Source organism: Schistocerca americana, chromosome 11, assembly GCF_021461395.2.
Source record: "Schistocerca americana isolate TAMUIC-IGC-003095 chromosome 11, iqSchAmer2.1, whole genome shotgun sequence".
In the NCBI taxonomy this organism is placed as follows: Eukaryota; Metazoa; Arthropoda; class Insecta; order Orthoptera; family Acrididae; genus Schistocerca; species Schistocerca americana.
The window spans coordinates 131787014-131811265 of NC_060129.1; the positions used below are offsets into that span (position 1 = coordinate 131787014).

A 24252-nucleotide genomic window follows, 5' to 3' on the forward strand; every position below is an offset into this window, starting at 1 on the left:
TCACTCATATCAACATTACTATTATCACATGCCTCCTAAAGAAAATAATTCTGTTTAGTTCTCTGCCTCCTCTAATGTGTATATGCCTCCTCTAATGTGTATATGCCTCAGTAACAACTCTTCTTATAACCAAATATCTTATTAGCTGTTGGATGGTTCACATTGCTTTCTAGACTTACCTGCATTCATTAGATTGTAAGTATCTGTATAACTTAAATGTAGGCTCATCATAACTGTATATCATATTAATTATCTTCTCCTCAGTAGCTAACATTTTACTGTATGTATTTTTTCAAATGTCTGTGTGGATGTAGACCTCTGGGTTTATGTGTTAATGGATATTCTAATGAATAACAGCCAGGCTGTGGAATATTTGCAATTCGGTATGGTCCAGAGTATAAGATCTGCCATTTCCTGTTTAAATGTTTCAGTTTTGTGGGTTTAGGATGTGTTCTTAGTAAAACTAACTCATCAACTTCAAATGTTTGGGCTTTCCTGACACCTCTGTCATATTTCTGCTTTCTTTCCTTAGCTTTGTCACATAATGTTGTGTAAGCTTGTCTTACCTTTTCTTCTAAACTAACATGATTTGTTGTTGCTGTAAATTTAGGTAGAGGATCTGTCCATTCATTTCTTTCTGTTTTATCCATAATTAATTCAGTTGGTGTGTATCCAGTAGAAATGTGAGTTAAATTGTTCACTATTTGTTCAAATGGTGCTAGGTATTCTACCGATTTTGTGTGCTTCTCTGGTGTGTGTGTTCTCATAAACTGTCCAAATTCTCGAAATGTTCTTTCTACTGGGTTTCCTGCTGCGTGAAATCTTGAAATTAAAATATGTTTAACATTCTGTTCTTCAATAAATGTCTTCCATTTTAAACTGGTAAAATATGCTGCATTATCCTGATCATAACTTCAGGTTTTCCTATTCTTACAAAATAATCTGTTAATAGACGTCTGGTAATAGCAGTGGTAGAAACTGAACGTAAAGCATTTAATTTTAAATACTTTGTGAAAACATCTAACACAGCAAGGATGTATTTCATTCCTCCACGTGCTTGTGGATAGAGTTCTGCAATACCTAAAGAAATTAGCTGTAATGGCCTCTTAGGTATGATTGGGTGCAATTCATTCATGCTTGTGCGATTAGAATATTTGGCTTTCTGACATATGATGCATTTCCTAATATTACTCAATACTCTTCGCCTTAAATTTGGAAAATAACAATATTGCATAATCTTATCTGTACATGTGGTTACATCATAGTGTCCCCAAGTTCTGTGTGTAAATAAAATAAAATCATCAACATGAGCTTCAGGTAAGCAAACACACCAATGCTGTGATTCAGGGTTTCGTCGGTGAAATAATACTTCTTTGTGTAACGTGTAATATTTTTCAAGATGTGGGTCTGTTCCTGCACGTAATTTATTCTTTATCTGGATCCACCTGGGATCATTGTCCTGCAATATGGCTAACTTCCTGCACATTTTTTTGTAGTAAGGTGCAAATGTACCGTCATACATGAGCAAAAATTTTAAAATCTGATGTTTGTTCTGTCACATCTGAAAATTCTTGTAGGCCTTGTGGCAAACGAGATAGAGCATCGGCTATAATGTTGGATTCTCCTTTTATATATATAATATCAAAATCATATTCTTGTAGTGATGCACACCAGCGTGCAAGACGTGGATGTAATAACTTGCATGATAGCAGGAAAGAAAGAGCTTGATGATCAGTATAAAGCTTAGTACGTTTTCCCCATAGAAAGTAGCGAAACTTGCGAAACGTCCATACTATGGCAAGTGTTTCACACTCGGTCACTGAATATGACTTTTCGCATTCAGTGAGCGTGCGGCTAGCAAAACATATAGGTTTGATGACTGTTTGTTCATCTTCTACATGAATTTGGAATAAAAATGCTCCGAGCCCATAGGAACTTGCATCTGTTACTAGGCAAAAGTCTGACGTCATGTCGGGATGACATAACAACGGTGCATTAACTAAGGCATTCTTAATCGCTTCAAAATCTGTCTGACAGAACTCTGTCCATTTGCAAATATTATTTCTTTTGAGTAAAAATAGAAGATGTGGACTGTTAAGAAGGTGGTAGGGTACAAATTTCCTGAAGAATGAAGATAGACCAAGAAAGGCTTTGAGTTGTTTACGATTCTGTGGGGATGGAAAATTCTTTATTGCATCAGTTTTTCTGAGTCTGGATAAATGCCTTCAGTTGATATGATGTGACCAAGGAATTTGATTTCTCTCCTCCCTAATTTCGTCTTTGATAAATTGATAGTGACACCTGCGTCGCAAAATTTAGTCAGAAGTTGCTTCAAAAGATTTACATGTTCTTCCCAAGTAGTGGTTGCAATGACAATGTCGTCAACATAAACTGTGATTTGCGATAACAATTGTGGTCCAAGAACAGCATCTAAGGCTTCAATAAATACTCCAGCACTCACTCGTAGACCAAAGGGTAGAACACAAAATTGATAACTACGTCCCTCACATAGAAATGCAGTGTATTTACGACTGTTTTTATGGAGGTTCACCTGCCAAAATGATGAGCGGAGGTCGATATTGGTTAAATACTGTACATTATGAAATTTTAAAAGTTGTGCTTCCAAATTAATAGGTCGTGTGTTGATTGGAATTATAACTTTGTTAATTTCTCCGTGCGTCCAGCACTAACCTTACACTACCATCCTCTTTATTAACTGCTAGTATCGGACTGCAATATGGTGAATGTGACCTTTCAATGATACCCCAAGTTTGAATTTTTTCAATCTCTTTCAAAACTGCGGGTTTCTTTGACCAAGGAATATTATATGTTCTACAGTATGTTTTGTGTGGTTTAACATCCATCTCATAAGTATAGCCTCTAATAATTCCAGGTTTTTCCACAAATACCTGAACAAATTGCTGCAAAACTTCAAGTAATTCAAGTTGTTGTTCCTTCGTCAGATATTCAGATTCTGTGCATTTCTCATATAAATCATTAGGTTTAATTCCCTGAGATACAGCTTCATTAAAAGTTAAATCACATATGTTTATTGCTGGTGGAAACACAAAATGTAACTGTTCAAATTTACCTTGTTTACTGTTTAAGTTTTTACTCTGTGTTAACTCTATTGTCAGTTGTTGTTGGTTTACGGTTAATTGACATTTCCCTTTTCCTAAATCTATGATTGCTTGATATTCATTCAAAAAGTCAATTCCTAATATGCAATGCATAACTAATTTGTCTACTGCCAGAAAACTGTAATTGAGTGGTATATTTGAAAATGTGAAGTTAATTAGCACTTGAAATTTCACATTCTTTGATTTGTTACCGGTGGCACTTATAATGTGACAATTCTGTACTGGCAATGTTTGTATGTTCATTATTTGTTTGAGTTCATTATATAAGTACATTGAAATGACACTTGCTGCTGCTCCTGTATCTAACATTACTTCCACTTCATAACTACCAATCATAACTCGTGTTATAGCCTGAATAATCTTCTTTGTTTTACTGGTACTATTAAAATCTACATCCTGATATAATTCTTTTTCTATTTTCTTACTGTCATCATATCGGAGAAAACAAACCGTCGGTTCCGTTGCGCTCTGCTCCCTATTGACCGTAACTCGAGCGCTTAGCTCGGTCGTCGTTCGTTTTCCGGCAAATTCGGTTGTTGCTGCGGGTTGGGTTCATTGCCCAACTCAATAATATTTACACTTCTGTCGCGCGTCACCCAAGTATCAGCTGTTTGGTTGTTGACATTACCCCGTGTCGCATCGGGAGTTCCGTTAGGTACAAATTGAGGGTTGCTGTATTGCATGTGTCGTGGCGGTTGTCCATTGTGATTTCCCCATACATTATTTCGCCCATGACTGTAACTGGTATTGTCATTACTGTTATTCCTGCAATACATGTTTGGATGTTGTTGGATATTGTTTCTCTGAAAATATCCTGGATGGTACCTGTTATCCTCTCTTCTTTGATCTCTATAATTTCGGTTCCTTCTTCTGTTGTTGTTATTTTGAAGATAACTGTTAGTGTTCTGATTGTAATTACTGTCCGGATAACCATTATAGTAATAATTACTGTTTCCTTGCCAATGCTGCGAGTTGTTTCTCCTAATATTGAATGGATTTGTCCCATTGTAGTGTGAATTGTTTCTTTGAGTGTTTTGTTGTGGTGTCGGAGGCGGATTCCAAGAGCCTCTGTCATTTCTGTTGTGCGTACGCGAATTACTTGGATGGATTGGATACAATTGATTGAAATTCCTGATCTCATCCCTGTAAACAACATCTATCTCATCAAAATAACTGAAAAAATTCTTTATGTTGTCCTCAGACACTCCTATTAATTTATCATGGTAAGGAAATGGTAAGTGGCTTTTAAGTGTTCTAATTACATCTGGTAAATCTGCTGGTTTTGTCCAATATAATGTTTTGTCTAGGTAGCGTTCAAAGTATTGTCGTAAAGTCTCTTTCTTCGGGTTGTAAATTTCTGGATTGTATACTTCTCGTTTTAAACTTCGCTGTTCTGTGATCGACCAGAATTCCTCAAGAAATGCTTGTTCAAACTGTTGAAATGTTAAACATCGTCTTTTAATTGCTGTTCCCCACTTAGCTGCTCTTCCACGTAACAAATTTGTAACATATCTAATTTTATCGGCTTCTAACCAATGTCTCGGGAAAATACCATCAAAAGAGCGGATGAAAACAATCGGATGCACTTTGTCTTTCTCATCACATGAAAATGTCTGAAAGTATCCATGTCGTACTAATGTTTCATCAGCTACTCCCGATGGTATTATGTGTCCTGTATTTTGTGTCAAACTGTGCATAGTATGTGGTGATGTCTGATAGTAATTTTGATCTTGTGGTAGCATTGAAAATGGTTCATTGGGATTTGTGTCACTTATTGGTAATTCTATTTTCGGCTGTGTGCTGGGTCTAGCATTATTATGATTCTCATTTATGTTTTTGTTGTCTGTTATGGGTTTTGGTACCACTGACGAACTTGGTATTACATTCTCTTTAAGTTTACGTACCTCTTTCTGAATATTATCTGTTTCTCCCTTTACTCATTCCTTTGTCTTATCTAAAATGATCTGTGTCATTGTCTCAAACTTTTCATCTAAATAATCATCACATAATTTGCATTCATGTACAAGTTTTTCTGCTAGAGTTGTGTCGTTCTTTAAAGATGCTACATCTGCTCTGTCTTCAAGCTTTTCTAACTTTTCCTGTAAGGATTTCTGCTCCAATGTTACATCATTTAATCTGTCTGAAAGGTCTGTAATCGTCAGGTCTAAGTGTTCTTGGTTTGTTTTTACGGAATTGTGTGACTGTCGTAATTCGTCAACTTGGGTACTGGTTTTCTGTTGTTCAAAAACTACTGTTAACAATTTCTCATTACATCGTTGTAAGTCAGTTTTTATCTCGTCACTGAATTCCACAAATACCTTTTCTTGTCTCATAGCCTTGTCTGATAAGTCAGTAAATTTCCTTCCAAGACTACTGGTGGTTTCTGTCAAGTCGGAAATTTGTCTCGATTGTTTTTCAAAATTTTGTTTTATGTCCCGTGTCAGTTCATCGAATTTAGTGTCAAATTTCCCAATGTCACGTTTTAAATTTTCATTTTTCTCGTCTAAAGCGTCAAATCTTTTGTCAAATTTTCTGTTTTGGTCACCAAGTAACTTCAGAATCTGGTTGAGCATGTCAGAGTCCTGTGTCTTAGTTTCGTAATTTTTTCGTGTCTGATTGATGTCTGGTTCTGAAGTTGACGTTGTCAATGTCACGTTTTGTCGCGTTGTACTCACTCTCCATTCGCCTGTATATCTGTTTAAATATAGGGGTTGTTGTCTTAATCGATCCGGTAAAATTATGTCTTGAACATCCTCCCTATTAAGTTCAATATTCATTTGACTGTCGGACATGTTTTGCAATGTGTCACTTTCACTAAGCTCGTCTGCGGAAACAATTTCTACGCGTCTAGCGTCCATCTTGCGATTTTCATAATTAATTGCAAATAAAATTTTCCAATGGTAAAAAAATTTTTTTTAAATATGATATGTTGAAATCTGAAATTTCTCTTATGGAAATGGATATTTCTATATGATTTCTAATTAGAAATCGAATTATTAAACTGGTACTGAAATTTCCCTCTCACAAATAAATGACTGTGAATATGCTCTTCACTTACCATTTCCAATAATATTAGTAAATCAATTTTAACTACAATTTGAAAAAATAATTTTTGAAATAAATGGATTGGAATAAAGGAAGTACAGATGGCTGTTTGAAACTGGAAAAAAATGTAAATTTCTGTACTCACCAATTTTTTTTTCAGTCTTATGTTGCAAATGTAGCGTCAAATATACAGTTTTCAATCCAAAATTTTTCTTTCGCGTCCGTGCAAATTATTTTATGGAACGTTATCCTTTTCCCTTTTTTTTACCAAATTAATTTCCTCAGCATGAAAATGAAAATTAACACAAATTAATAACAGGGAAAACAATGTTGTTGTAAATTTCATGCACGTAACATTACAATTGAAATGAATGAGACTTAGTCCAAATTCATTTTCTGATGCTATTAAGTGGTTAAAATTAGATAAAATGTCCAAAATTTATAATAACTGCACTTGTATCAAATCCAAACTGCACTTGTATCAAATCCAAACTGCACTTGTATCAAATCCAAAGGTTGCAAGTCCTGTCACCAGGACGCCAATTGTAGTGTTCCCTTGTATTATCTTCTCCTCATTAGCTATTGAAACAACATCGCTTTGCTATGTAATTTTAATTTTCACCAAAAGCACATTCAACACATCACGGAAAAATACACGTCTTTCGTATCAAGACAAGAGAGAGAGAGACCTCCATTAGTTCTTAAAAACAAAAAAACTACGCAAAAGTAAAAAAAAGAACAAAATTATTTATAAAATCGGTCGCTGGCGCAGCGCTCTTCTGCGTGCGCGATCGTAAATTATAACTTTGCGGAAGTCAAAGTACCATTACACTCGCTTGTTAACTCTGCAGTCATCTTTATCTGTGTATGTGCACCCCCTCATGTGCATGTGCCACCAAATGTGTTTGTGTGTAGGGGCAGGGGAATCGAATTAGTGTCATACCTATACCTGAAATATATCGTCTAAAAGGTTTACTGATAAATTTTAGCTTTCTCTGAAGTGGCTGTGCCAGTAAATTTTCTAGTAAAAAGACTCAAAATTTTATTTAAATACAGAAATAAGTTATTTTTTCATTGCATTTGCTAGTATTAAGGTGATATGCTCAGTATAGAGGAAAAGTAGTCTACATGAATCATCTCTTTCAGTGAAGTGCAATCACTGATTAACAATAGCATCCTGAGCTCATAGGAATTCACAATCAGGAATCAATGTGGCAAAATGTATTGTCTGAATTTGTGGAGTGATGGAATGTAAGGCTTACTTATGGTGAGTGACGAAGATTTATGAGGATGATGCAATTGTGTATCTGTACTTCAATGGAGAGACACTTTTCCACTATTCTGTAACATATGATAGAGGGGGAAAATTTGAAGATTAATTAGTTTTCTGACATGTTTTTAGAGCTGGTCTTTATAGTTTACTTCATAAACAGTGTATATGTGCAGAAAAATACGAGAACTTCTCCGTTTCTTGCAGGACCCTTTCTGCAGAGATGAACAGCAAGGTGCTGCTCCAGGCAGCTACACGGGGGTCAGTGGATGAAGTGCAGGTGCCGCTTTGGGCTTGTGCTAATGTGGGGCAGAGACCATGGTCCACGTGGACCGCTCTGCACTATGCAGCGATGCAGGGGCACACGGGTATGGTGAGGTGTCTGATCGGGAATGGGGCAGAAGTGGATGCCAGGAGCGACGCGGGGCACACGCCTCTACATTTGGCTGCCTGGAAAGGCCATGCAGCAGTGGTGCGGCTGCTGGCGGCGGCCTTCGCCGACGTCGATGCCAAGGACCAGTGGGGTAGGACGCCGCTGCACTGGGCGGCACCCTACGGCCACACAGAGGCAGCGAAGGCGCTGCTGGAGGCAGGGGCCGATAGGGACGCCACAGAGGACGCAGGGAATACCGCGCTGGACTTAGCAAGAGTGAACAACCGACAATGGATGGTAGAAATCCTATCTAGCATTCCAACAAACGATTGTGATGTATACTAAATAAAGTAATCGTTAATACACGATTTCTCCTTCTCTTTAAAATAAACCATACAAAATGTTACATCAGCAGTCATTCTTTGTAACTGTATTTTCGATCTACACCTAACTACTCCACTAACATCAGAACAAGAGACTGAGGGAGGTGGTGCAGTGGTTAGCACACTGGACTCGCATTCAGGAGGACGATGGTTCAATCCCACATCCGGCCATCCTGATTTAGATTTTCTGCGATTTCCCTAAACCACTTCAGGCAAATTCTGGGATGGTTCCTTTGACAGGGCATGGCCGACTACCTTCCTCATAGATCTGACAAGACCAATGACCTCGCTGGTTTGTCTCTTCCCCCAAATGAACCCAACCCAACTCAGACAAGACTAACAATGTAAGATATTTACAAAGTAATGCAAGTCGTCAGAAGAAAGAGTCCATTCTCGAAAAAACAAGAGAATCCGAAAAATACACCAGGTCTCTACAATACATAATTACTGAAAAGTATTTGGTAGGAGCAGCATAGGTGCTATGTGAAACTGCTGTAAATTTCACAATATACATAATACTGCCATGTAAGCAGTATGCTCAGAAAGGAATTTTCCTGTTTCTCTACTGGGCAGATAGTCCAATAATTTGTGCCCATAGTTACAATGTCATGTTATTAGAAGTACTCACACTACATTATTTCAGATGCCAGACAGAATTTATTCGTGTGTCTGCAGTACAAATAAACACATCAAAAAATTTATGCATCACCTCATTTCCAAGAGTTCTGGAACTTGTAAAACAATTGGAATAGAGATCAAAATAAACATCATTTCCGCCCATTTTATTGCTCATGAAAACGACACGTTGCATGTTGTACCACCATAGAGCGAGACCTTCAGAGGTGGTGGTCCACCCTGCTGTAATTTCCAGTACCTCTAATACCCAGTCACAGTCCTTATTCTGAAGGAAGTTGTTCACAAGATGTGCACGATGGGGGCGCAAATTTTCGTCCATGAAGACGAATGACTCGCCAACATCCTGGGAATATGAATGCACTACGGGTTGGGGATGGCATTCACATATCATACAGCTGTTACAGCGCCTTCCATGGCCACCTGTGGCTTGTACTGCGGCCCCACATAATGCCAGCCCAAAACGGCATGGAACCTCCACCTTGCTGCACTTTACTGGACAGAATGCCTAAAGCATTCAGCGTGGCCAGGTTGCTTCCAAACACGTCTCTGACGATTGTCTGATTGATGGCATATGCGACACTCTTCAGTGAAAAGATCCTACATCTACATCTACATCTGCATCCATACTCCGCAGGCCACCTGACGATGTGTGGCGGAGGGTACCTTGAGTACCTCTATCGGTTCTCCCTTCTGTTCCATTCACGTATTGTTCGTGGAAAGAAAGATGATCCTGTAACGAAGCACGCTGCTCTCTGTTGGATCTTCTCTATCTCTTCTATCAAGCAGTATTCAAGCAGTGGGAAAACAAGTGTACTGCTACCTACGTCCTTTGTTTTCGGACTACATTTCTTTAGGATTCTTCCAATGAATCTCAGTGTGGCATCTGCTTTACTGAAGACTAATTTTATATGGCTATTTCATTTTAAATCACTCATAATGCCTACTCCCAGATAATTTATGGAATTAACTGCTTCCAGTTGCTGACCTGCTATATTGTAGCTAAATGATAAAGGATCTTCCTTTCTATGTATTCGCAGCACATTACACTTGTCTACATTGAGATTCAATTGCCATTCCCTGCACTATGCCTCAATTCGTTGCAGATCATCCTGCATTTCAGTACAATTTTCCATTGTTACAACCTCTTGATATACTACAGCACCATCCGCAAAAAGCCTCAGTGAACTTCCGATGTTACCCTCACGTTCATTTATATACATTGTGAATAGCAATGGTGCTACGACACTCCCCCGTGGCACACCTGAAATCACTCTTACTTCAGAAGACTTCTCTCCATTGAGAATCACATGATGCATTCTGTTATCTAGGAACTCTTCGATACAATCACACAATTGGTCTGATAGTCCATATACTCTTACTTCGTTCATTAAACGACTGTGGGGAACTGTATCAAACGCCTTGCGGAAGTCAAGAAACACGGCATCTACCTGGGAACCCGTTTCTATGGCCCTCTGAGTCTCGTGGACGAATAGCGCGAGCTGGGTTTCACACGATCGTCTTTTTCGAAACCCTTGCTGATTCCTACAGAGTAGATTTCTATTCCCCAGAAAAGTCATTATACTCGAGCATAATACGTGTTTCAAAATTCTACAACTTATCGACGTTAGAGATATAGGTCTATAGTTCTGTACATCTGTTCGACGTCCCTTCTTGAAAATGGGGATGACCTGTGCCCTTTTCCAATCTTTTGGAATGCTACGCTCTTCTAGAGGCCTGCGGTACACCACTGTAAGAAGGGGGGCAAGTTCCTTCGCGTACTCAGTGTAAAATCGAACTGGTATTCCATCACGCCCAGCGGCCTTTCCTCTTTTGAGCGATTTTAATTGTTTTTCTATCCCTCTGTCATCTATTTTGATATATACCATTTTGTCATCTGTGCAACAATCTAGAGAAGGAACTACAGTGCAGTCTTCCTCTGTGAAACAGCTTTGGAAAAAGACATTTAATACTTGGCATTTAGTCTGTCATCCTCTGTTTCAGTACCATTTTGGTCACAGAGTGTTTGTACATTTTGTTTTGATCCACCTACCGCTTTGACATAAGGCCAAAATTTCTTAGGATTTTCTGCCAAGTCAGTACATAGAACTTTACTTTCGAATTCATTGAACGCCTCTCGCACAGCCCTTCTCACACTACATTTCGATTTGCGTAATTTTTGTTTACCTGCAAGGCTTTGGCAATGTTTATGTTTGCTGTGAAGTTCCCGTTGCTTCCGTAGCAGTTTTCTAACTTGGTTGTTGTACTACAGTGGCTCTTTTCCATCTCTTACGATCTTTCTTGGCACATACTCATCTAATGCTCCCTGCTGCCGTTGGATAAGTAGCTGCAGCAGCAAGTCGTATACTCCTAGCTCACTCATTTGTTACATAGTTTAATTCTTAATTTCTTTGCGTGTTTTTGGTACTTGCATTGTTTAATTCATAAATTTCGGGCGTATTATAGTATTTGAGAGTTGTAGCATCGCGTTTTAGTACCTGAATAGTGTAAGTTCGCGTAGTCGTTTGTCTTCTGTTTTTGTTTTGAACGGCCAGTGTCGGTTGGTCACAGTCGGTGTGCTCCCTGCCGCCGTTGGATAAGCAGCTGCAGCAGCAAGTCGTATACTCCTAGCTCACTCATTTGTTACATAGTTTAATTCTTAATTTCTTTGCGTGTTTTTGGTACTTGCATTGTTTAATTCATAAATTTCGGGCGTATTATAGTATTTGAGAGTTGTAGCATCGCGTTTTAATACCTGAATAGTGTAAATTCGCGTAGTCTCCTTCCGCCGCCGAGCAGTGTCAGCAGTGCGCAAGTAGCAGCATTACTGCATTTACTAGGCAATCTTGTATTTTAATAACCGTTTAAATTTTGTCGATTTGTTTGCGCTCTCTGTAGATTAGTTCAGACATTCTTTGCAAAGCAGTTTTTAGCATGGATAGGGACTGCAACTGCTGTGTTCGGATGCAGGCTGAGTTGGCATCCCTTCGCTCCCAGCTTCAGGCTGTGTTGGCTTCGGCCACACAGCTTGAGGCTGTTGCCAATGGGCATCACTGTGGGGGTCCGGATGGGGGTCTGTCGGGGACGGCCAGCTCGTCCCACGCATCCCCCGATCGGACTACGACTGTGGTTGCCTGGGATACTGCCCGCATTGAGGCTGATCCCTCACCTGTGGTAGAGTGGGAGGTCGTCTCAAGGTGTGGCAGGGGGGGAAAGACATTCCGGAGGGCTGAACGGAAGGCCTCTCCAGTTTGTCTGACGAACCGGTTTCAAGCTCTGTCTCAGGCTGATACTGATCTTCGGCCTGACATGGCTGCTTGTCCTGTTCCAGAGGTTGCCCCTCAGTCTGCAAGATATGGGCGGTCGCAGAGGGTGGGCTTACTGGTAGTTGGGAGCTCCAACGTCAGGCGCGTAATGGGGCCCCTTAGGGAAATGGCAGCAAGAGAGGGGAAGGAAACCAATGTGCACTCCGTGTGCATACGGGGGGAGTCATTCCAGATGTGGAAAGGGTCCTTCTGGATGCCATGAAGGGTACAGGGTGCACCCATCTGCAGGTGGTCGCTCATGTCGGCACCAATGATGTGTGTCGCTATGGATCGGAGGAAATCCTCTCTGGCTTCCGGCGGCTGTCTGATTTGGTGAAGACTGCCAGTCTCGCTAGCGGGATGAAAGCAGAGCTCACCATCTGCAGCATCGTCGACAGGGCTGACTGCGGACCTTTGGTACAGAGCCGAGTGGAGGGTCTGAATCAGAGCCTGAGACAGTTCTGCGACCATGTGGGCTGCAGATTCCTCGAGTTGCGCCATAGGGTGGTGGGGTTTCGGGTTCCGCTGGATAGGTCAGGAGTCCACTACACGCAACAAGCGGCTACACGGGTAGCAGGGGTTGTGTGGCGTGGGCTGGGCGGTTTTTTAGGATAGATGGCCTTGGGCAAGTACAGAAAGGGCAACAGCATCAACGGGTGCGGGGCAAAGTCAGGACACGTGGGGACCAAGCAGCAGTCGGTATTGTAATTGTCAACTGTCGAAGATGCGTTGGTAAAATACCAGAACTTCAAGCGCTGATAGAAAGCACCGAAGCTGAAATCGTTATAGGTACAGAAAGCTGGCTTAAGCCAGAGATAAATTCTGCCAAAAGGTACAGACGGTGTTTAGAAAGGATAGATTGCATGCAACCGGTGGTGGAGTGTTCGTCGCTGTTAGTAGTAGTTTATCCTGTAGTGAAGTAGAAGTGGATAGTTCCTGTGAATTATTATGGGTGGAGGTTACACTCAACAACCGAGCTAGGTTAATAATTGGCTCCTTTTACCGACCTCCCGACTCAGCAGCATTAGTGGCAGAACGACTGAGAGAAAATTTGGAATACATTTCACATAAATTTTCTCAGCATGTTATAGTCTTAGGTGGAGATTTCAATTTACCAGATATAGACTGGGACATTCAGATGTTTAGAACGGGTGGTAAGGACAGAGCATCGAGTGACATTATACTGAGTGCACTATCCGAAAATTACCTCGAGCAAGTAAACAGAGAACCGACTCGTGGAGATAACGTCTTGGACCTACTGATAACAAACATACCCGAACTTTTCGACTCTTTAAGTGCAGAGCAGGGAATCAGTGATCATAAGGCCGTTGCAGCATCCCTGAATATGGAAGTTAATAGGAATATAAAAAAATGGAGGAAGGTTTATCTGTTTAGCAAGAGTAATAGAAGGCAGATTTCAGACTACCTAACAGATCAAAACGAAAATTTCTGTTCCGACACTGACAATGTTGAGTGTTTATGGAAAAAGTTCAAGGCAATCGTAAAATGCGTTTTAGACAGGTACGTGCCGAGTAAAACTGTGAGGGACGGGAAAAACCCACCGTGGTACAACAACAAAGTTAGGAAACTACTGCTAAAGCAAAGAGAGCTTCACTCCAAGTTTAAACGCAGCCAAAACCTCTCAGACAAACAGAAGCTAAACGATGTCAAAGTTAGCATAAGGAGGGCTATGCGTTAAGCGTTAAGTGAATTCGAAAGTAAAATTCTATGTACCGACTTGACAGAAAATCCTAGGAAGATCTGGTCTTACGTTAAATCAGTAAGTGGCTCGAAACAGCATATCCAGACACTCCGGGATGATGATGGCATTGAAACAGAGGATGACACGCGTAAAGCTGAAATACTAAACACCTTTTTCCAAAGCTGTTTCACAGAGGAAGACCGCACTGCAGTTCCTTCTCTAAATCCTCGCACAAACGAAAAAATGGCTGACATCGAAATAAGTGTCCAAGGAATAGAAAAGCAACTGGAATCACTCAATAGAGGAAAGTCCACTGGACTTGATGGGATACCAATTCGATTCTACACAGAGTACGCGAAAGAACTTGCCCCCCTTCTAACAGCCGTGTACCGCAAGTCTCTAGAGGAACGGAGGGTTCCAAATGATTGGAAAAGAGCACAGGTAGTCCCAGTCTTCAAGAAGGGTCGTCGAGCAGATGCGCAAAACTATAGACCTATATCTCTGACTTCGATCTGTTGTAGAATTTTAGAACATGTTTTTTGCTCGAGTATCATGTCGTTTTTGGAAACACAGAATCTACTATGTAGGAATCAACATGGATTCCGGAAACAGCGATCGTGTGAGACCCAACTCGCTTCATTTGTTCATGAGACCCAGAAAATATTAGATACAGGCTCCCAGGTAGATGCTATTTTTCTTTACTTCCGGAAGGCGTTCGATACAGTTCCGCACTGTCGCCTGATAAACAAAGTAAGAGCCTACGGAATATCAGACCTGCTGTGTGGCTGGATTGAAGAGTTTTTAAACAGAACACAGCATGTTGTTATCAATGGAGAGACATCTACAGACGTTAAAGTAACCTCTGGCGTGCCACAGGGGAGTGTTATGGGACCATTGCTTTTCACAATATATATAAATGACCTAGTAGATAGTGACGGAAGTTCCATGCGGCTTTTCGCGGATGATGCTGTAGTATACAGAGAAGTTGCAGCATTAGAAAATTGTAGCGAAATGCAGGAAGATCTGCAGCGGATAGGCACTTGGTGCAGGGAGTGGCAACTGTCCCTTAACATAGACAAATGTAATGTATTGCGAATACATAGCAAGAAGGATCCTTTATTGTATGGTTATATGAAAGCGGAACAAACACTGGTAGCAGTTACTTCTGTAAAATATCTGGGAGTATGCGTGCGGAACGATTTGAAGTGGAATGATCATATAAAATTAATTGTTGGTAAGGCGGGTACCAGGTTGAGATTCATTGGGAGAGTGCTTAGAAAATGTAGTCCATCAACAAAGGAGGTGGCTTACAGAACACTCTTTCGACCTATACTTGAGTATTGCTCATCAGTGTGGGATCCGTACCAGATCGGTTTGACAGAGGAGATATAGAAGATCCAAAGAAGAGCGGCGCGTTTCGTCACAGGGTTATTTGGTAACCGTGATAGCGTTACGGAGATGTTTAATAAACTCAAGTGGCAGACTCTACAAGAGAGGCGCTCTGCATCGCGGTGTAGCTTGCTCGCCAGGTTTCGAGAGGGTGCGTTTCTGGATGAGGTATCGAATATATTGCTTCCCCTACTTATACCTCCCGAAGAGATCACGAATGTAAAATTAGAGATATTAGAGCGCGCACGGAGGCTTTCAGACAGTCGTTCTTCCCGCGAACCATACGCGACTGGAACAGGAAAGGGGGGTAATGACAGTGGCACGTAAAGTGCCCTCCGCCACACACCGTTGGGTGGCTTGCGGAGTGTAAATGTAGATGTAGATTGTACGATGGTTTTGAACTTTTTCCACTGACCCTCAACACTATCTGTACTTGAGACAAATCTACGTTTTGTCACTTTTGTTGAACACAAAAATTTTCCTACCTTTTTCAATATTAATAAATGAAAAGCGCCAGTTTGCTTTTCTAATATTTCTATTTACCGCTGAAATCATCGATGCAGCAACCGCTTTATGATCGCTGATTCCCTGTTCTGCATTAACTGTTTCAAATAGTTCTCATCTGTTTGACACCAGAAGGTGTAATACGTTATCGCCACGAGTCGGTTCTCTGTTTAACAGTTCAAGGTAGTTTTCAGATAATGCACTTAAAAAAATTTCACTGGATTTTTTGTCCTACCACCCATTATAAACGTTTGAGTCTCCCAGTCTATATCTGGTAAATTAAAATCTCCACCCAGAACTATAACATGTTCGGGAAATCTACTCGAAATATTTTCCAAATTTTCCTTCAGCTGCTCTACCACAACAGCTGCAGAGCCAGGGGACCTATAAAGAAATCCAATTACCATGTTTGAGCCTGCTTTAATCGTGACCTTCACCCAAATTATTTCATATTTTGGATCTCTGTCAATTTCCTTCGATACCTGACGCCAATCCTGAGTGGTCCATTCGGCATGTTGTTGGGCCCATCTTTACCGGGCTGTATGTTGTTGTGATTGCAGAGATGGACCCTGTCATCGATGTCGGGAGTGAAGTTGCGCATCATGCAGCCTATTGCGCACATCATGTGGCTACATGAAAAGCATTGTTCAACATGGTAGTGTTGCTGTCAGGGTTTCTCCGAGCCATAATCTGTAGGTAGCGGTCATCCACTGCAGCATGTTGTACATCCGCAATTTCTTTTCTATCATTAATTTCCAAACAAAGTTTATTGTTAACATATTTAACGTTCTGAATGGTGCTGTGCGTCTCCAGTCCAATCAGTGCAATACTCCACTTCCTGTAACACAGGCGATCGTTATTTTAAAGTCAGACTATATGATATTTTCACTGAACCTCAACTGACGAATGGATGTTTAACACAGATCCTTATGTATCCATCTAGGTGAACGGTAGCGGGGCATGATTCACAGATGCCCACACAGGTGAGTATTAACGTCTTGATATCGATGGATATTGTAAAGCAAACGTCTTCTGCCTGTGAAGTATCGTTGCAATTCTTCTGAGGGCTGCACCTCTCCAAAGTAGTATAAGTAGACATTATTTCTAATTTCTTAGCATACGCCACCCAGTTGCTTCCTGGTCCCTGGTAATATCTACATTCACATTTCCACATTGTCTTAAATTCCACATAGTCTTTGGTAAAGTATACCGCATAAACTCACCACAGAATCTAGGAATCCTGAACTTTTTCTTAATAAACGGCAGAAGATTTGAATTTGTGAGCACCCTTTCTGGTTGGATAGCTAATGAGCTATTTATGAAGAGACCTAATGCTTCCTTATATGGTTCCTGGTCTAGTCCATTTCTGATGGCTGCCACTTCCATCACGCAGTTACGTCTCATGGGGTTCTGTGCGCTCTGGCAATATCTGCAGCACCACCAGCCAGTGAACGTAGCGCTGGGAGACCTGTGAGGACAGAAATTCAGGAATGAGGAAGGGGATAACACCTACTGATGTCTTAGGTAACAGTAGAACCCTTGGTGCTCTAACCAGTCCTTTATGGTTCAGGGCGCTTTTCACTGCGCACATTGCTGGCAGGATACAGTTCTTGAACACATCTGCCCTAGCCTCTTCTTCTTCATCATAGTCTTCTTCTTCTTATTGTCCAGAGCATGATGTGCAGCGTTCATAACTTGCTTGAAATTCACATTGATGCCCAACTTACTTTTACTGTGCATCGTTTTAGCCACTAAAAATTCTGTACTATGGTGTCCTAGAACAATATCTTTTCTCACACATATTAGCTTGGCTTGATCAGCTAAAATAAGGTCTGCAGCATGACGTCTTGGAAAACCTTTATTTGCTGCTTATGTAGCGTCATGTTTTAAACATGCCTCAGAAATGTGGGTAATCCCCTTATCACCATGAGGAAAACGTTTTTGAGACTTTGTATCAGCTCTGCTGTAGTTATACCACAGAATGTGTAATTCGACAGGTAATTTGTCGAGAACACCACCACCTCCTATAATAAATATCCTTTTGTGCATATTAAGCTGCTGTGCTGGTAGTCCTCTGTGCACCCCATTATACAGCAAATCGTCATCGTCAGTCAATTTTTTTTCTGTTGCAGTAAACCTAAGGTATTTAACTAGTGCTCATTTCCTCAACTATTTGTGATGTGCACTATGAGGAATACTTGTGGCTCTGAGCTCAGTTCCTCTGTGTAAAAGCATCCTGCAATTTCAGTGCTACTGCTATCCTTTAAGATGTAAGTCCTGGTATCTGTTCTTTGCACTTTTTGGAATATCTCACTCGACCAGTTTGGGAGGTAAGACTTTCCATTTCCTGTCTTGTGTTTCGAGATACACACCAAATCACCTCAACCAGCAGGTGCAGGTGTTAGAATAGGCTCGAGATATTCCTGATTGTCATAAGAGATGACTAAAAGGAGTCTCACACATTTCGGCCATATGTTCAGGTCCCATTGAATGGTTTGACCTGCCACTTTCCAAATTCCACGGAAGTGCATACCATATGGGGCAGGGCGTCTTACATGGTGCACGAGTTATCTATAGTGCCCTTGGATTCTATCTCTTGAATCTCTTGTCATCATGGCGTTGCATCTCTATCTACAATTGGGTGAGGGCATTTTGTGGGGTACGTATTCTATTTCCATCGTCTCCAGTCCTCTTTCGCTCCCATGACACTATTGGATTCCTCTGCGCCTAATATTCAGCACAGTAGCCAGTCCGTTGGGTTGGGGCCATCATATATCCATTTGGTGGTAGCCCCATAACAACACAGGGATTGCACTGCTGATGCCTGAGCTGTAAACTCCCCACGTAGGCCATGGAGTATAAGCCCGTCTTTCTGGGGCATCAGGACTCCCACCAACAGCCGTCATGCCAGGCGGCCTTTGCTGTGGCTGGGTGGCGCCCGTGGAGAGAGCCCCTGATCGGCGTGGTGGTCATCACGATGGATGACCTGCAATGAGGCAGACTAAGTCATCTTTTGCTGGGGACCGAATGACTCCATCAGTCTTCAAACAAGGAATGGTTGATTACAACACTGACAAATATAACCCTAAGTCGTTCCCCTCCATAGCAACACCTTGGGAGGAACAAAGGGTTTGAGAGTGACTGGATCCCTATTCACCATGTTACTTAAACAGCAAAACTGATGGGTACTCCTTTCTGGAAACGAAACCTCTGTTTTTATTGAGCACCTAGAGGATAAGTTTGTGAAAGTGCCAGCAGTGTCCAAAATGCACAATGGGTCGATTTTGTTCAGACAGCATCCACAACCCAGTCCCAGACGTTACTCACCTGTGACAAGCTGGATGATATTCCCGTTTCAGTCACTCCCCACACAAGCCTCAATATGGTCCAGGGAAATAATTTTCATTGCGACGTCCTGTTACAGTCCAATGAAAAGCTACATGGCAATTTAGAACGGCTTGGTGTCCATTTCGTCTGGCACGTTTACAAAGGGCCAAATACAACAGTGAGACGCCCTGCTAATCCCTCAGGACAGGACAAACAGTATAAATTGTGGAAAGGGGCCAAATAAGGGCTGTCAGTTACACTCGAACATACAACATTATTATTTGATCAAACATTACAAGATCCCAAAACAATAAAAAAAAACACACAGCCTTAAGCCTTGGAACTTAATTACCGGCTGAAAGCCACTTTAAAAAAACTGAAGGCCTATAACTTAAAACGCAAGCATAATCAGAAATTTAACAGGCAAGCCTTATCTTAAAACAGTTCTTTAGTTGGGCTGAAGTAAACAAATTAAATTAAAGTTGGCTGAAGGCCTAACACTTAAAACTCCATAACATTATTTTTTTTTTAAAATACCAAAGGCTTTACGAGAAACAGTTCTTTAATTTTGGATTAAAGCCTTAACAGTGAAAGAACTCAAACTCAAAATCAGATAAAGGCCCAAGACTTAAAATTCAACAACATTAAAAGTTTTAATGTGCAAAAGGGCTTACATGAAACAGTACCTTAAACTAGACTGAAGGCCTTAAGAGCAAAAGAACTCAACCTCAAAATCGGTTGGAGGCCCAAGACTTAAAATTCAACAACACTAAAAGTTTTAAAATGCCAAAGAGTTTATGTGAAACAGTACTCTAAACTCAGCTGAAAGCTTTAAGAGCAAAACGACTCTAATTTTTTAAAAAAATCGGCTAGAAGCCATACAAGTACATACAACAAGAACAAATTAAAATAAAATAGGGCAGTACACCCAAAGGCGCTCAGATGTTCGAGGGTCAGCCTGTAATTCAAGCAGTAACGCTCACTTAGACATGCAGTCAGGCCAACCATTCACGATCCGACGACAACCCAACTGACTGAGTCAACAGACCAACTGACAAGATAACTTCCACTTCACCCGACCAGGGCACAACAGGGAGTTCATCGGAGCAATGTAGGAGACATTTGCGCCCACAACCTATCATACATGGACAAGTCAATCTACACACTGTGCTGGACTGCAACGACACGATGAGGAAACTGTACTGCTTGAAATTTACGCCAACTGCCATGGCAGGTAACTGGAACGGTAACGGCCACATGGCAGAAGATTCCGCTGGTAGAGTTCAATTCAAATAACCAAATACAGTCAAACTCCACCAGAGGGTGGCTAGAATTTTCTGACTTGAAAACAATGTTGTTGCTTATGGGGATACCCCAACAGCCGACATCGAATTCCAACTGACACAACATGAACAGTCTTCACTTGCTGGTAGGTCAAATCAAAACTCAACTTTCGTGCCCAGGATCGGTGAGCCATGGACATTGTAGCAATGGGAACAGCGCCACACACCCCGACGCTGCATACAGACCGCCAGCAGCCCTGGCCAAAATACGCCCTGCCGAGAATTCCTCGCAGCTCCACGTCAACCGACCGACTGGTCGCACACCGGCCAGCTGGAAACTATAAGCGCCACTTCAAAGATAGTCCAAGGTGTGAATATTGATACACAATGTTGCTGCCACCCGCAGAAGGAGAGGGTAACAGCATAACCGCAATAACCGCAGGGGACTAAACACAGAATCGCAACGAAGGTTTAATCCAGTGCATAGCATGAGCCAGCCACGGCTCAACCTGCCCCCTCATCAAACTTAACAAAGGAAGGGGGTAATTCCACCCTCTGAGCCACCTGAAATTAACTTGGCTAAGGTGAACCTGATATTGCTTGCCTGAACCGTTCTCCTTGACCAACAGATTTACTTCGCCTAAAATACACATGATACAGCAAGGCCTCAGAAAACAAGGAGTAAATTTACTAAGATTCCCGCCACGCATCTGCCTCTCTGGGAAATTGCAGGCATAAACTTGATCACCTAGCCTGCCCTTAAAGGTTTTTTCGATTGCGATTATAATGCTCAGATTGTTTATTGTGGGCTCTTGAGTATATGGCACCTGGCCCAGTTCCAATTTTCCTTGATAACACGAGCACTAATATCGGCTGAATAAATCTTGAATTCTCCATGAGTTACAAAGAGGAGAATTAACCGTATAGGAAAAGAACAAGGAGGTGGGTGTAGCTGCCAGGGCTTCATGATTGGCGGTTTTAGAGGCAAAACTAAGCCAGGGAAGAGTGGAGCTTCATCTACTAGGGGTTTTCAGATGATGATCAATCTGGACATGATTTCAGTTATCTCTCTCCACAAAAGACCCCTGGGGATAATACGGGGTGTTAGTGATATGCCTGATTATGAAAAGAAAAAGCCTTGAAAGGAGCTGACAGAAAAGCAGCATTATCACTAACACACTGCTTGGGTGGGCCAAAAATATTGAAAATATTAGTAAAATGATAAATAGTGGTGGCAATGGTAACGTTACAAGTCGGGAGGAGCCAAGTAAATCTGGAGAATGCATCGATAGTAACTTGTACATATCGATGACCCTCCTTAGTACGAGGTAAATAATCAATAATGACTTTGTGCATAGGACACGACTCTCGTTCAGGACTCAACAAACCCTGTTGAAGAGCATTCTTGGGTTTGGCTACATTACACAAGCGGCATTCGGATATCATCTCTCACATCCCGGTCCATGGAGGGCCAAGTTAAATGCTCCTTGATTTTTTGGAGAGTCTTGTAAGTACCCAAATGGCCACTGACCAACGAATCATGAAAATAACAAAAAATTGGGCGCACCAAAGTTACAGGAAAACATACCCTGCACTGCTTAGCCTCGCCCACCCTCTTACAGAGAATACAACAACATACTCCTCCGTGAGCTCTCCTGGGCTTAATGGGGGCCCCAACAGGGTCCTGATGCTGCGCCATATCTTCTAACAAGAAGGTAATTTCACCCAACACCTTACGATTAAGATCGTCTCATTTTACCTGCTGGTTTTTCTCACTAGGTGTAGTTCCGGTGAATATCCAGCTGAGTACATGCACAAGGATACTCAGAGCCCCTCACATGTTTAACTTCAAACTGAAATGCCGAAATGCATACTGTCCACCTGGTAATACAGCCAGTTTTACGCAGCCTAGCCAACAGTCAGCTCAAAGCCTGATTGTCCGCTTCTAATTGAAAAACCCGATGTTCAAGGTAGAAATGGTACTTCTCTAATTCTACTAAAATGGCCAAAGCCTCCCACTCGTAGATGGAGTACTTGAGTTCGGCATTAGTTAACTGATGAGACACATAGTCTAATGGTTGCCTCTGCCCCTCAAACTCCTGGAGGAGAACAGCTGAAACCATAGCATTAGAAGCGTTAGTTTGAACAATAAACCTTTTATTAATATTGGGACCCTAAGGACCAGAGGATTGGCTATCGCTGCCACAATATCCTCAAAGGCAGCCTCCTGTGCGGGTCCTCATTCATAACGAGCCCCCTTTCCGGCGTAACTGGTTTAAGGGTGCAGCCAACTGAGCGAATTGGGGAACGAAACGCCTGAAATAATTTGCAGTACCTATGAATGTAGCAATCCCCCGCTTATCACTAGGTGGAGGCAAGGCCTGTAAGGCTTTAGTTCACTATTGGTCAATGCAAATACTCTGTCCCGACACTATATGACCTAAGAGAGATACCTGTTGTTTGGCAAGCGTGATCTTACTAGGCCTAACGGTCAGTGCAGCTCCCTGTAATCTCAAAAGGACTTGCTGAATATGCTCCGAATGATCCACAAACGAACGACTATAGATAACCAAGTCGTCCGCTTAATTATTATCGCAGACTAAGTTAAAGTCGCCAAGGATATTATCCAACAAACGAGTAAGCACAGCCGCTCCTGTTGCTAGACCAAAAGGGACTATGTTGAACTCGGACAAGTTCCAATCAGTACAAAAGGCAGTAACATGATTACACTCTTCAGCCAATGGAGTCTGATAATAGGCCTGATTGAAGTCAAGAAGTGTAAACCAATTAGCTCCAGCAAACCCAGTAAATGAATATGCAGATCAGGTAGGGGTACCGATTGAAGGACAACCTTAGCGTTTAAACAGCGGTAGTCAACCACAGGTTTAAAATCACTCCCCTGATCTTTAGGTAAAACAAACATTGGGGAGGCATAAGCAGATGTAGGAGGCCCAATTACTTCTTGTTGAAGCATCTGAGATATCTTACCTTAAGTATCTTCACCTTAGCGGGTGAGAGGCGATATGGGGACTGCCTAACTGGAATACTGTCAGACAGACATATATGACAATGAAGACCATTAGTATCACCCAGGTTATCAATAGGTGGCTGGGGAAACTGTGCAACAAATTGCGTAACTGGGAAACCTGATGGGGCAAGAGGTCGGCCAGATCAAACTCGTTAGCTATGGCCTCAATGACCAATACCCTACAGTTTGATGGACAACAGGCTTAGCACAATCGCAAAGGCCAAACTTCTCTCGAGGAGAGAATTTAAAGAAAAAGGCGTGTCCAGAATAATCCAAGACAAAGCCAGTTTTATTGATGAAATCACACCCCAAAATTAGATTAACAGACAGTTCCTTACGCAAGGCTGCAGACATAGGCCAGGAAAATTCGCCAGCCGATATACTCTCTCAGACCCAACCATACAGAGGCAACACCTGGCCACTGGCCACTCGACATCTCTGCACCGCCACAGGGACCAACCGAAGTTTCATGAGATGCCCAAATTCCGAAGACCACTTGAACCAAAATAATGAATCTATTGGCTCTAGGTGTACGAGGCTGAACACATGAGTGCACCAAATGAGCCATACTGCCGCACCTGGAACACCGCTGAGGTTCCTTTTTCATAACTTCATCAGATGTAGTCAACCTGGCATCAGCACTGACATCCCACTCCTTAACCTCGTGACGTACACGGTTCTCAAGTGGTAATGCAGTTACTGCTACAACCACGTCATGGAGCTCTTTCCGGGTTGATGGCAGCTTACGGAAGACAAAGTGCTACTTATCCGCCACACGCATTCCCCTGAGAATGATAGAGACCAGTTCATGTTCAGGTAAATCAATCAGCAAGTCTAACGAGGCTGTCTGAACTCTATCGACATACTGAT

General features: G+C 41.8%; 1 protein-coding gene across 2 annotated transcripts in view; it reads left to right on the top strand.

The window, feature by feature from the left end:
* LOC124553846 (GA-binding protein subunit beta-1-like) overlaps nucleotides 1-8242 on the top strand; it is a 169795-nt gene extending 161553 nt beyond the window's left edge. For both annotated transcript variants that reach the window (XM_047127837.1, XM_047127836.1), the window contains exon 6: nucleotides 7663-8242. In XM_047127837.1, the coding sequence (XP_046983793.1) occupies nucleotides 7663-8173 (511 nt within the window). In that variant the 3' untranslated portion in view covers nucleotides 8174-8242. The remainder of the gene's footprint in view (nucleotides 1-7662) is intronic.
* The last annotated feature ends 16010 nt before the right edge of the window (nucleotides 8243-24252 follow it).